Here is a 14,210-nt window from a genome sequence, read left to right as displayed (position 1 = left end):
CTCTTCTGCTCCCTCCACAGTCACCACACACTCACCCTCTTCTGCTCCCTCCATTGACTCCTCAGACGGTCATCTAGCCTGCGTGCAGCCGAGGCCCACTGTGCAGCCAGCCTGCGCATCCTTCTCTTCATGAAACTCAGAGACTCCTTCCCCGTACCCACCTGCTCCAGGAGGGCCCCGATGTCTGACCGGAATGCTGCCTGGAGGACAGGAAAATCAACACTTTTTTTCTCCCCTTACTATGTTAATCACTTTGAGCACATAGCTTTTTCTATGTATTAGTCCAATACATTAAACACTTAATACATTAAACACCTCCCCAAACCTGTACAAAACAGCCACATGGTTAACCACTAATATCCAGCAGCCCTACTTGGAGTTGAGTGGAGATGGGTGTTATATGAGTACAGCTCTCCCTGTCATACCCATTCCCCCTGGAGGCAGGGCTCCCAGATAGTGTTGCCTGAGGGACTCCTGCCTCATGCTCATAAACATGCTGCCTTCATTTCACTCCGCGTGTTTCCCAGCCTTTTATAATCGCTGGATCACAGTGCAATCTGAGCAGCCAAGTGCTAATCAATGTTGTAACTGCATAAGGGAGCACAGAGGACTTATAAATGGCACATAGACAGTCACACAAACCTCTCCGTCTCTCTCTCTCTCTCACACACACACACACACAATCCCTCTTTCCTTCCACACACATTCTCTTGCTTATGCACCCATACAAAATCAATATGAGATGCATTACTTTCGCACTACAAGTTAATTATTGCTTGGAAAGCAACTTGTAGGTGCTTCTGTGAACGCAGAGGAACACCTGAGAGAAGTCACAGGATTAGTCCAGCTGGATCCAGGCAGGTAATTAGAATCCATGATTAAGCTGCACAGATCATTCAAATGAGCAGCCGACCCATTGGTGTGTAGTGTACAGCGCTCCGGGGAGCAGCAACGAACTCGAACACCTGGCCCTGGTGGACCCAGAAATAACTGGAATGCTGCTCTCACAAGAAAAACAGCAACAGCCATGATTCAAGGCAGAGGGAGAATAGACTCTGTGAGTGACTGTATATCCACACTCCCCTCCCAGGAGACTGTGTGCCAGTCGGATACAGGGAAATTAGAGTGGAGATGAAATACAAAGACTAGTATAGACACTAAATCTGTACACACACACACACATACACACTATAGCAGCCCTGTAAACAGCCCATGCCAACCCAGCTAGCCCACCTGTCTCTTGGGGAAAGGTTTGTGCGTGGGTGTGGTAGTCTGGTTCCTCCAGGTCAGAGGGGGGCAGAACCACTCCACCTCACTCAGGTAGATGAGGAAGGAGCAGTCGGAGCCGTCCACCCCATAGAAGGCATAGCAGGGGTCTGAGGTCCAGCGGGCACGCATCCACTGAGGGAAAAGGTCAAGGGAGACTCAAGTAATGATAAATATATACAGTATGTCTATGTATCAAAGGAGGTCAAATGTCAGTGTAGAAATTAATGTATTATAGCTAAGGAACCCATGAAATCTGACTTGGACTTGGTCAAGGTCCTTTCATCGATCTGAACACAGCACTAGACATTGATCCTTGTGAAACAAGGCAGGGTTGATTGAAGCTGATCGTAAAGCTGGAGTTGCAGGGTAATAAACAGTCCAAGAGCAAAAGGACATAGGGACCGTGGGATCAGGAAAACCACTGTGAAATTGCATGACATGCGGACTTACATCCACCTTGCTGGGGCAGTCTGGGTAGTGAGGGTCTTTGGGCACCTCACACTGTCCTGTTGCGCCATCCTTAACTGTGGGACAAAAACACATGTATTAACAACAAACACGTCCCTATGGTCAGAATCCTTAAAATACCTGCTCATAACTTTGCTATTCAGTCCTATGGGGATAGTGTGGAGCAGTTGGGGCAGAAACCAGACAAGCTTTTCAATGGGTCATACCTAAAAGGGAGCATATATTGGCTTTAGCACTAGTCTCTTGTATTAGAACAGAACTCTCCTTGTCATGGGGATAGAACAGAGCGTTAGACAGACTGTTGGGTTAGTTAACTCTACTGGCCATAGGGATAGAACAGAGTGTTAGACAGACTGTTGGGTTAGTTAACTCTAGTGGCCATGGGGATAGAACAGAGTGTTAGACAGACTGTTGGGTTAGTTAACTCTAGTGGCCATGGGGATAGAACAGAGCGTTAGACAGACTGTTGGCTTAGTTAACTCTACTGGCCATAGGGATAGAACAGAGCGTTAGACAGACTGTTGGGTTAGTTAACTCTACTGGCCATGGGGATAGAACAGAGCGTTAGACAGACTGTTGGGTTAGTTAACTCTACTGGCCATGGGGATAGAACAGAGTGTTAGACATACTGTTGGGTTAGTTAACTCTCCTGGCCATGGGGATAGAACAGAGTGTTAGACAGACTGTTGGGTTAGTTAACTCTCCTGGCCATGGGGATAGAACAGAGTGTTAGACAGACTGTTGGGTTAGTTAACTCTCCTGGCCATGGGGATAGAACAGAGCGTTAGACAGACTGTTGGGTTAGTTAACTCTCCTGGCCATGGGGATAGAACAGAGTGTTAGACAGACTGTTGGGTTAGTTAACTCTACTGGCCATGGGGATACTGGCCACTCTCCTGGGGGATAGAACAGAGCGTTAGACAGACTGTTGGGTTAGTTAACTCTACTGGCCATGGGGATAGAACAGAGCCTTAGACAGACTGTTGGGTTAGTTAATAGCCACTTCTGAAAGCCTGGCTTCCCTTGCTGATCTCTGATGCCTACTGAGAACAGTGGATAGACAACACTGCGTGGGCTTGATTGATAAAATCCCCTCTCTCCCCCACGTTCTCACTCCTTCACTCCCTGTCTCTCTCCTTCGTTCCCTCTCTCCCTAGTCTCACTCCTTCATTCCCTCTCTCCCTAGTCTCACTCCTTCATTCCCTCTCTCCCTAGTCTCACTCCTTCATTCCCTCTCCCTAGTCTCACTCCTTTGCTCCCTCTCCCTAGTCTCACTCCTTTGCTCCCTCTCTCCCTAGTCTCACTCCTTCGTTCCCTCTCTCCCCATTCTCACTCCTTCATTCCCTCTCTCCCCAGTCTCACTCCTTCGTTCCCTCTCTCCCTAGTCTCACTCCTTCGTTCCCTCTCTCCCCAGTCTCACTCCTTCATTCCCTCTCTCCCCTGCCTCCCTCCCTCCCTACTTGTCGGCAGCCAGCTCCAATTAGCCTAATTAAAGAGAGCGGAAGCTGTTTCTCTACCAGCGTGCCGCCAAGCCTGGGTGAGCGCAATCACAGACAAAGGATTAGCAGCCATTCTGTTTGATTACCATTATAACTACAGCAGTCACAGTGTGGAGCGCTAACACTAGCGGTGTCACTAAATTAGCCAGGGGATTAGGTTCTGGTAGCAAAAACAGTCTCTACAGAATAGGACATGTCTGCTTTACTCAATGACAAGGCAAATAATGACAATATGCAAAGTCTATAATTGGCTTTCTAATGTGTCGGCTAGTGGAGTTAGTCTCGCTTTGCATTTAAGTAGCCTACTGTATCTCTTGCTCAAACAGAACAGGAGCACAATGAACTGAGCAGAGGACAGCTAATAGAAGAAAGCTGACAGTCTCAGATCTTCTTAACTAGAGGGGAATTCATCAGCATACACTGAACATCATGTAGCGTTATTTATAATTATGCTGAGACAGGGAGATGGAGCCCTCCTGCAGCGTAGCTCTCTTCACAAAGACATGAATGGAGACTCATCATTTGAAGTACTGTCATAAATGCTGCCTGTCATGTTCAATAGGGTCTTATAGTGTGGCAGACATACACAACTACCTTTCAAATGTGAAGAGTGGTCAGATGTGTGTGTGTGTGTCTCTTGTACCTCTGTTGGTGACCATGCTGCGCTGTAGGATCTGCTCCACCTTCACAGCCATGTCAGACATGTTCTGGGCGATAGCCTGGATCCTCTCCACCAGACCAATCGGCTGGATCCTGCCAACACACACACACACACACACACACACACACACACACACACACACACAGGGGAATGACCATCAATAGGGCAGGCACAGGTGAATGAAGTGTTAGGCATGTCTTTCTTGCTTATCATTTCTGCCATCTCTTTCCCCATGACAACCCACCGAGCACACACTGGTTGAATGAATCGTTTTTTTCTAGTCATTTCAATGAAACTATTTTGAAATAGATATTGAATTGATGTCTGTGCCCAGTGGGAATGCACATTCAATCTTTATCCTTTATCTCAATCCTTAAACTCCCTGGACACATCTAGAAAAAGAAACATAGAAGGCTACTTCTTTCATCTAAGTCCACCCTCCTACAGTATACGCTTAACGTTTCCTCCCAAAAGAGAATTCATGTATTTATTTTACCTTTATTTAACTAGGCAAGTCAGTTAAGAACAAATTCTTATTTTCAATGACTGCCTTGCCTAGGAACAGTGGGTTAACTGCCTTGTTCAGGGGCAGAACGACAGAGTTTTACCTTGTCAGCTCGGGGATTTGATCTTTCAACCTTTCGGTTACTAGTCCAACCCTCTAACCACTAGGCTACCTGCTAATTGAGCTTCAACAAGGAGAGGAAATGCTGATTGTGTGGAACTTGGTTGAAGCGTGAAATAAAAAAGCTTTTAAACTCTGACACAATTTATTTGTTGAGGTGAAAAAGTGACTCAGCACATTAAAGCCAGTCCCTGAGAGACTGAGAACAGAGCGCAATTAGGTTGTTAGGTTGTTAGCAAATGCCTTTTATGGCAGCTGACTGCCATGGCTTGTTGTTGCCATGTTAGTGTTGGCAAAACAAGCAGAAAAAAAGAGAGTGAGAAAGAAAGAGAAAAGGAGACAGCAATAGAAAGAGGGAGATAGCCCTGAACTCACAACTATCTCAGGCACTAGCAGTGAAAACTGGAAGGTGCCCAGGGAACTCCAAGCTGAAGCATTATGGCAGTGTGAACATTGTGAACTTGCTTTGGCTCCCTTCCGATAAAGACAGAAATCTCAGCCCTCGCTGATGTAGCATAAAGGTCCAAAGAGGCACAGAGATTTCCAGCTGTCTTTATGGAGCCATGATGATTGTGTATAATCTCAATGCAGTCAGTCAGCCGCCTGGGCCCCACAGTATAAAAGAACAGTGCTCCTGTGTGTGCTGTAGAGAACTGAGGACTAAACGTTCTCACGGCCATAGCCATGGTTAAGCAAGGCCTCCGAGACAGAATCATCACCAGTCCATTCAGCCTCTATCTGTTACTTCTACACTGGGTCTTCCCAAGGCTGCTGTGACCTGGTCAGGGAAGCTGAGGACCCTCCAATAGGAAGGATGCTGGTCTTAAAGAGTACTACTGTACTACAGATGGACTCTGCAGAGCTGAAGACACTGTTTTATCAGGGAGTATCAACCAGAGTCAAATCAATAGCTGGGGTCTAACAGCCCTGTCATATCAATGAGACGCTGACTGTACACAGTGGTCAACACTGGCCTTTTGCTTTTGTTCAAACTGTACAGCTTTATCTAACATATCCATTTAAATGAATGGTTGGGAGTTTTTTGTTGTTGAAGAAATTGGCAATGGTTTAGACCAGTGCTTCTGGAATAAGTTTATGAGCATGGGTGTGGTATGTGTGTCTAAAATGCTGCATTACTTTGCGTAAAATCCCACTCTAATATCACTTGACCCTACGGGCAACTATTAGCCATCACTTCCTATTCCCTCCTGAGGCAGCATGTCAGAAGAGACGAGAGCCAGACACAGACAGAGTGGTCCTCTGCACAGCACCAGACTGCAGCACAGACTGATCAGTATAGGAAACATTCCTGTGGACAGACAGAGAATCCTGTCCTCCCTCTATAGAACACCACTAATACATTTACAATGGGTGTCTGGCCCTGGAGAACCATATACAGCATTAAAGAGAGAGAGACGGCTGATTCCTTTTTAAAGACCTAACAGTGGACTCAATGGCTCTGGATTGTTTTTGTATCTGTTAAACTGCACCTTGGCTGAATTCTGAGCAAGTCACCAAGCAGACTAGACTTTATTACCAGAGGCAAACTACTGAAGCCTAGAGATGCTCCCCCTTTTTCATAATCGCTTACAGTTAGGCTGACTTAAACAGCAATGAATGGCCTCTTTCCGGCAACATTTAGGAAGAAAATCCTCATCATTTCTATAGTACCTTTCAAGGAATGTGAATAGTGAGAGTAATTTATGTTCTAACAATACTGTCTACTCTGGTGTTTAGAATCCATATCAAACATCCACAACTCTGCATTCTGGCAGTTAGCACAACTCTCAGGCATAGTTTGAGCCGGGATTATTTTCCTGGTGTGAGACAGTGAGTGTAGGATCAGGGATGTCCAGAAGGGATGGTCAGAGTGTCAGACACGGGCAAACCTCGGCAGGAGGGAGCCTCTCAACCCCCTGTACGAGAGATGTCCGTTGCCATGGAGACAGAAGAGCAAACTCCAGGTTGTTAGCCTCTGCATGTCTGGCAGCGCAGCATCCCTGTCTGACTGTCCATGTCCACCCAATAACAGGGAAAAATCGATAGGAAAATGTTGAGACTAATGAGACAACGTCTAGTTTAAATATCCTCCAATTATTTGTTTATATGCAGACAAATATATGCATACACCATACATTATGTAATGGCAGGCCTGCTACCAAACCCCAGAACCCTACCTGTCCAGTGCTGAGCTGAGCTCATCCAGTCTGTGGGAGTCTGTGGTGGTGTTGCCCAGTTTGGACAAAGTGTCCATCCTCTTCATGATGACCTCCAGCATATCACTGATCTTCCTCAGCACCCCGCGAGACTCTGGACCTCCCAGCACTGCCAACACACAGACACATACAGTAGGTCCGATTATAAGAGCACAAGGGCTGGGGTCAATTCAATTTGAAGGCTGTCAAATTCAGGAAGTAAACTTAAATAACAATTCAAAATGTGGAAAAACTGCATCTATTTTTAAGGACTTCTCAAACTGAGGACTAGAAGCTACTTTTTTCAAAAATGTTTCAATGTTTTTTATTTTTTATTATTAAAACCACTTCCTGAATTGACTGCCTTCAATTCATCCCTGAAGAGCTAAATACGGCCTCCCGGGTGGCGCAGTGGTTAAGGGCGCTGTACTGCAGCGCCAGCTGTGCCATCAGAGTCCCTGAGTTTGCGCCCAGGCTCTGTCACAACTGGCCGCGACCGGGAGGTCCGTGGGGTGACGCACAATTGGCCTAGCGTCGTCCGGGTTAGGGAGGGCTTGGTCGGTAGGGATGTCCTTGTCTCATCGCGCACCAGCGACTCCTGTGGCGGGCCGAGGTAATGTTATAGGCACTACCCTATTAATACCGGCTATAATGATGAGGTAATGTTATACGCACTACCCTATTAATACTGGCTATACTGATGAGGTAATGTTATAGGCACTACCCTATAAATACTGGCTATCCAGGCCCCCGGCCTGATTGGTGTCAGTTTTCCCCCCATCCCTAGCAAACACACCTGATTTAAACTAATTGCATTTTTAACTGAAGATCATGATTAGATGATTATTGGAGTCAGGTGTGTTAGCTGGGGCAAAAGTGACACCAATCAGGCCCCCGAGGACTGGAGTTGCCATGGGCTATACTGATGAGTGAGATAGTAATGTGAATGTGAGTTTATTCGATGAATGAAAAGTGACAATCCATTCAGTCCAGCCTTACTGATTGAATGTTCGTAAACTACATTACAGACAGACAGACAGACAGACAGACAGACAGACAGACAGACAGACAGACAGACAGACAGACAGACAAGTGATAGAGATCTGTTGTGTGGTTAACTGCTATATTGACAAATAGAACTGCCAGTTAAATCAGACACATTGGAAGTACAAGCACCATTGCCTCTCTCATCCATACTGTCAGAATATCAGCATCATCCAAAATAAGTTCAACTAAACAATCAATCCCTGGGCTAAGTACAACACAGAACCTAGGGGACAAACCTCCTGCTTCCCAACTCCCACGGCCTATCCATTCTCCAATATGAAAATTAAATTAAATCTAGAATCGGCTTCCTATATCGCAACAAAGCATCCTTCACTCATGCTGCCAAACATACCCTCGTAAAACTGACCATCCTACCGATCCTCGACTTCGGCAATGTCATTTACAAAATAGCCTCCAACACTATACTCAATAAATTGGATGCAGTCCATCACAGTGCCATCCATTTTGTCACCAATGCCCCATATACTACCCACCAATGCGACCTGTACTCTCTCGTTGGCTGGTCCTCGCTTCATACTCATCGCCAAACCCACTGGCTCCAGGTCATCTACAAGTCTTTGCTAGGTGAAGCTCCGCCTTATCTCAGCTAACTGGTCACCATAGCAGCACACACCCGTAGCACGCGCTCCAGCAGGTATATTTCACTGGTCACCCCAAAGCCAATTCCTCCTTTGGCCGCCTTTCCTTCCAGTTCTCTGCTGCCAATGACTGGAACAAACTGCAAAAATCACTGAAGCTGGAGACTCCTATCTCCCTCACTAACTTTAAGCACCAGCTGCCAGAGCAGCTCACAAATCACTGCACCTGTACATAGCCCATCCAACTACCTCATCCCCATACTGTATTTATTTATCTTGCTCCTTTGCACCCCAGTATCTCTACTTGCACATTCATCTTCTGCACATCTATCACTCCAGTGTTTACTTGCTATATTGTAATTACTTCGCAAGTATGGCTTATTTATTGCCTTACCTCCCTTATCTTACCTCATTTGCACACACTGTATATAGACTTTTTCTACTGTATTATTGACTGTATGTTTGTTTGTTTATTCCATGTGTAACTCTGTGTTGTTGTATGTGTCAAACTGCTTTGCTTTATCTTGGCCAGGTCGCAATTGTAAATGAGAACTTGTTCTCAACTAGCCTACCTGGTTAAATAAAGGTGAAATAAAAAAATAAATAAAAATGAAGCTCAATGCCTTTTCAAAGGCTGCGTCACAATACAGATTCACTCAATATTTACATTTAACATTTAAGTCATTTAGCAGACGCTCTTATCCAGAGCGACTTACAAATTGGTGCTTTCACCTTATGACATCCAGTGGAACAGCCACTTTCAAAGTGCATCTAGGTCTTTTAGGGGGGGGAGAAGGATTACTTTATCCTATCCTAGGTATTCCTTAAAGAGGTGGGGTTTCAGGTGTCTCCGGAAGGTGGTGATTGACTCCGCTGTCCAATATTGAATTAAGATTGAATTATGAATGCAATGTATTGCAGACAGATGTTTCATGAATATCTCAGCCAGGCCCCAGGTATTTTCGGTGCACCTTGACAAAACAACATGCAGGAGTTTCTCTATTTTATTTATTTAACCTTTACTTAACTAGGCAAGTCAGTAAGAACAGATTCTTATTTACGTTGACAGCCTACCAAAAGGCCTCCTGAAGGGGACGCGGGCTGGGATAAAAATAAATAAAAAAATACCTTCATTTGACCTTCATTACCGAGGCAGAGAACACAGGGACCAACAGGAAGGGAACAAATTAGGCTAACATTTTTGTTTTTTCCTTCTTTCTCAGCTCCAATTACCCATGACCCAGAGAGAGCAAGGGAACCAGAATGATGCTATTAGCCCTCACCTGGTCAATGAAAGAGCCCGTAGCTATTAGACCAGGGTCAACTCAGTTCTCCACCACACCACACTCACATGTTAAAGCCATGCTCTCCCTTATGTTTACCGAATTACTCAGCTCTATCTCCACAATGGAGATTTTACAGTGAGGGAAAAAAGTATTTGATCCCCTGCTGATTTTGTACGTTTGCCCACTGTCTATATATTTTTTTTCAATTTAAAGTTTTTTAAGTGTTCTTGTTTTTCAATCAACCAACAAAACACATTCCACATTCACAAATGTGACAGGCTTAAAAAAAGAAAAGAAAAATAAGTTAAAATATATAATAATAAATAAAATAAATAAAAAAACAATTAAAATAAAAGATTAAGAAAAATGTTTTTTTTTGGTGTATATATATATATATATATATATATATACATACATACATACAGTGGTGCAAAAAAGTATTTAGTCAGCCACCAATTGTGCAAGTTCTTCCACTTAAAAAGATGAGAGAGGCCTGTAATTTTCATCATAGGTACACTTCAACTATGACAGACAAAATGAGGGAAAAAAATCCAGAAAATCACATTGGATTTTTAATGAATTTATTTGCAAATTATGGTGGAGAATAAGTATTTGTTCAATAACAAAAGTTTCTCAATACTTTGTTATATACCCTTTGTTGGCAATGACAGAGGTCAAACGTTTTCTGTAAGTCTTCACAAGGTTTTCACACACGGTTGCTGGTATTTTGGCCCATTCCTCCATGCAGATCTCCTCTAGAACAGTGATGTTTTGGGGCTGTTGCTGGGCAACACGGACTTTCAACTCCCTCCAAAGATTTTCTATGGGGTTGAGATCTGGAGACTGGCTAGGCCACTCCAGGACCTTGAAATGCTTCTTACCAAGTCACTCCTTCGTTGCCCGGGCGGTGTGTTTGGGATCATTGTCATGCTGAAAGACCCAGCCACGTTTCATCTTCAATGCCCTTGCTGATAGGAGGTTTTCACTCAAAATCTCACAATACATGGCCCCATTCATTCTTTCCTTTACACGGATCAGTCGTCCTGGTACCTTTGCAGAAAATAGCCTCAAAGCATGATGTTTCCACCCCCGTGCTTCACAGTAGGTATGGTGTTCTTTGGATGCAACTCAGCATTCTTTGTCCTCCAAACACGACGAGTTGAGTCTTTACCAAAAAGTTATATTTTGGTTTCATCTGACCATATGACATTCTCCCAATCTTCTTCTGGATCATCCAAATGCTCTCTAGCAAACTTCAGACGGGCCTGGACATGTACTGGCTTAAGCAGGGAGACACGTCTGGCACTGCAGGATTTGAGTCCCTGGCGGCGTAGTGTGTTACTGATGGTAGGCTTTGTTACTTTGGTCCCATCTCTCTGCAGGTCATTCACTAGGTCCCCCCGTGTGGTTCTGGGATTTTTGCTCACCGTTCTTGTGATCATTTTGACCCCACGGGATGAGATCTTGCGTGGAGCCCCAGATCGAGGGAGATTATCAGTGGTCTTGTATGTCTTCTATTTCCTAATAATTGCTCCCACAGTTGATTTCTTCAAACCAAGCTGCTTACCTATTGAAGATTCAGTCTTCCCAGCCTGGTGCAGGTCTACAATTTTGTTTCTGGTGTCCTTTGACAGCTCTTTGGTCTTGGCCATAGTGGAGTTTGGAGTGTGACTGTTTGAGGTTGTGGACAGGTGTCTTTTATACTGATAACAAGTTCAAACAGGTGCCATTAATACAGGTAACGAGTGGAGGACAGAGAAACCTCAAAGAAGAAGTTACAGGTCTGTGAGAGCTAGTAATCTTGCTTGTTTGTAGGTGACCAAATACTTATTTTCCACCATAATTTGCAAATAAATTCATTAAAAATCCTACAATGTGATTTTCTGGATTTTTTCCCCTCATTTTGTCTGTCATAGTTGAAGTGTACCTATGATGAAAATTACAGGCCTCTCATCTTTTCAAGTGGGATAACTTGCACAATTGGTGGCTGACTAAATACTTTTTGCCCCACTGTGTGTGTGTGTGTGTGTGTGTGTGTGTGTGTGTGTGTGTGTGTGTGTGTGTGTGTGTGTGTGCGTATACACACACACACACACACACACATACATACATACACACATATCCTACATACCAGTCTATAATTTTAATGGTAGGTTTATTTGAACAGTGAGAGACAGAATAACAACAACAAAAATCCAGAAAAACACATGTCAAACATTTTATAAATTGATTTGCATTTTAATGAGGGAAATAAGTATTTGACACCTCTCTATCAGAAAGATTTCTGGCTCCCAGGTGTCTTTTATACAGGTAACGAGCTGAGATTAGGAGCACACTCTTAAAGGGAGTGCTCCTAATCTCAGTTTGTTAACTGTATAAAAGACGCCTGTCCAAAGGGGCAATCAATCAATCAGATTCCAAACTCTCCACCATGGCCAAGACCAAAGAGCTCTCTTAGGGTGTCCAAATACTTTTCCCCCCTCACTGTATTAACTAAAGAGCACACCCAAGTCAAACCGAATGTTGAATCAATATAACCAGCTCTGCAGTTAAATGAGATGTCACGTCCTGACCATAGAAAGCCTTTATTTTCTATGGTGGAGTAGGTCAGGGCGTGACTGGGGGATGTTCTAGTTTATTATTTCTATGTTGGCCTGGTATGGTTCCCAATCAGAGGGAGCTGTCTATCGTTGTCTCTGATTGGGGATCATATTTAGGTAGCCTTTTCCCACCTGTTTTTTGTGGGATCTTGTTTTTGTATTGTTGCTTGAGAGCCCTACAAGGCTGTACGTTCGTGCGTTTGTTTCTCTTTATTGTTTTTGTTGCTGGTTCACATTCAAATCAATTATGATGAACCCAAATCATGCTGCGCCTTGGTCTACCCATTTCGATGAGCGTTACATGAGAATAGTACAGCCTCTGGTTAACAAGCTGTTGAAAGAGGAGTGTTCCTTTTAGGTCATTGTACCAGAAGTCTAGATACAAAACTAAATAACAGCCTTATCCTTGCCCATGTCTGACAGTCTGAGCCGTTAAGAACACTGACACTGACCGACAACAGCCCCAAAATGTTGTGATTATGGTGTGAATGAAATAGAGCTTAACCTTTATGTGGTCATTCATCAAGCATATTAGGCTCTTAAAAATGCATTGTGTGCAGACTCACTTGCTTTCACTGTCAGACTTCATTTGTCACCGTCTACGAGAAAGTCACCTTCGCCAGAAAAAACTAAACTGACCATAAATTAAACCACACGACAAAACACTTAATCAGGGAAGGAGGGGGGGACTGATTAGAATGGAATTGATCTTCCTGCACTGGAGATCTACTGTGTGTGTGTGTGCACAAGTGTGCCCGTGTGACATGTGTGTAAATATACAGACACGCTTTTGTCTAAAATGTCTTCCTTTCATTCTGTCATGGTTACATCTTCCATACCGGTCTAGAGTGAATAAATAAAACAGGCTAGATAGGCTTCTCTTCATTCACTAAAGCTGACAGCAGGGGCTGTTCATACAGTTGAAGTCGGAAGTTTACATACACTCAGTTTTTCACAATTCCTGACATTTAATCCGATAAAAAATTCCCTGTCTGAGGTCAGTTAGGATCACCACTTTATTTTAAGAATGTGAAATGTCGGGATAATAGTAGAGAGAATTATTTTTTCAGCTTTTATTTCTTTCATCGCATTCCCAGTGGGTCAGAAGATTACATACACTCAATTCGTATTTGGTAGCATTGCCTTTAAAATTGTTTAACTTCGGTCAAACGTTTCGGGTAGCCTTCCTTCCACAAGCTTCCCAAAAATAAGTTTGGTGAATTTTGGCCCATTCCTCCTGACAGAGCTGGTGTAACTGAGTCAGGTTTGTAGGCCTCCTTGCTCGCACACGCTTTTTCAGTTCTGCCCACACATTTGCTATAGGATTGAGGTCAGGGCTTTGTGATGGCCACCAATACCTTGACATTGTTGTCCTTAAGCCATTTTGCCACAACTTTGGAAGTATGCTTGGGGTCATTGTCCATTTGGAAGACCCATTTGCGACCAAGCTTTAACTTCCTGACTGATGTCTTGAGATGTTGCTTCAATATATCCACATCATTTTACTTCCTCATGATGTCATCTATTTTGTGAAGTGCACGAGTCCCTCCTGCAGCAAAGCACCCCAACAACATGATGCAGCCACCCCCGTACTTCACGGTTGGGATGGTGTGTTCTTTGGCTTGCAAGCCTCCCACTTTTTCCTCCAAACATAACGATGGTCATTATGGCCAAATCGTTATATTTTTGTTTCATCAGACCAGAGGACATTTCTCCATAAAGTAAGATCTTTGTCCCCATGTGCAGGTGCAAACCGTAGTCTGGCTTTTAACTTCTTCGAGATAGGGGGCGCTCTTTTAATTTTTGGATAAAAAAACGTTCCCGTTTTAAGTGTAGTGGCCAATCGGTTCAAACATGACACGACCAAGAACTTTGAATTCAATGATAGACTTTTAATACACCCGCATCATAAGCCGGAGAGCCCCGCGGGACCCACCCCTTTCCAGAGCTCTCGCTCTCCC

The 14,210-nt window shown here is 44.1% G+C and overlaps 1 protein-coding gene across 2 annotated transcripts in view; it reads right to left on the bottom strand.

Moving 5' to 3' along the window:
* LOC115110655 (alpha-1,6-mannosylglycoprotein 6-beta-N-acetylglucosaminyltransferase B-like) overlaps window positions 1-14,210 on the bottom strand; it is a 91,765-nt gene that overhangs the window by 56,346 nt on the left and 21,209 nt on the right. For both annotated transcript variants that reach the window (XM_065010222.1, XM_029636480.1), the window contains 5 exons: window positions 6,700-6,847; window positions 3,880-3,989; window positions 1,720-1,793; window positions 1,234-1,401; window positions 36-200 (listed from right to left, as the gene is read on the bottom strand). In XM_065010222.1, the coding sequence (XP_064866294.1) occupies window positions 36-200; window positions 1,234-1,401; window positions 1,720-1,793; window positions 3,880-3,989; window positions 6,700-6,847 (665 nt within the window). The remainder of the gene's footprint in view (window positions 1-35; window positions 201-1,233; window positions 1,402-1,719; window positions 1,794-3,879; window positions 3,990-6,699; window positions 6,848-14,210) is intronic.

This window comes from Oncorhynchus nerka, linkage group LG26 (assembly GCF_034236695.1).
Source record: "Oncorhynchus nerka isolate Pitt River linkage group LG26, Oner_Uvic_2.0, whole genome shotgun sequence".
Taxonomy (NCBI): domain Eukaryota; kingdom Metazoa; phylum Chordata; class Actinopteri; order Salmoniformes; family Salmonidae; genus Oncorhynchus; species Oncorhynchus nerka.
Note: the sequence above shows the minus strand (reverse complement) of the source record. Positions and strands in the feature narration are given on the sequence as shown.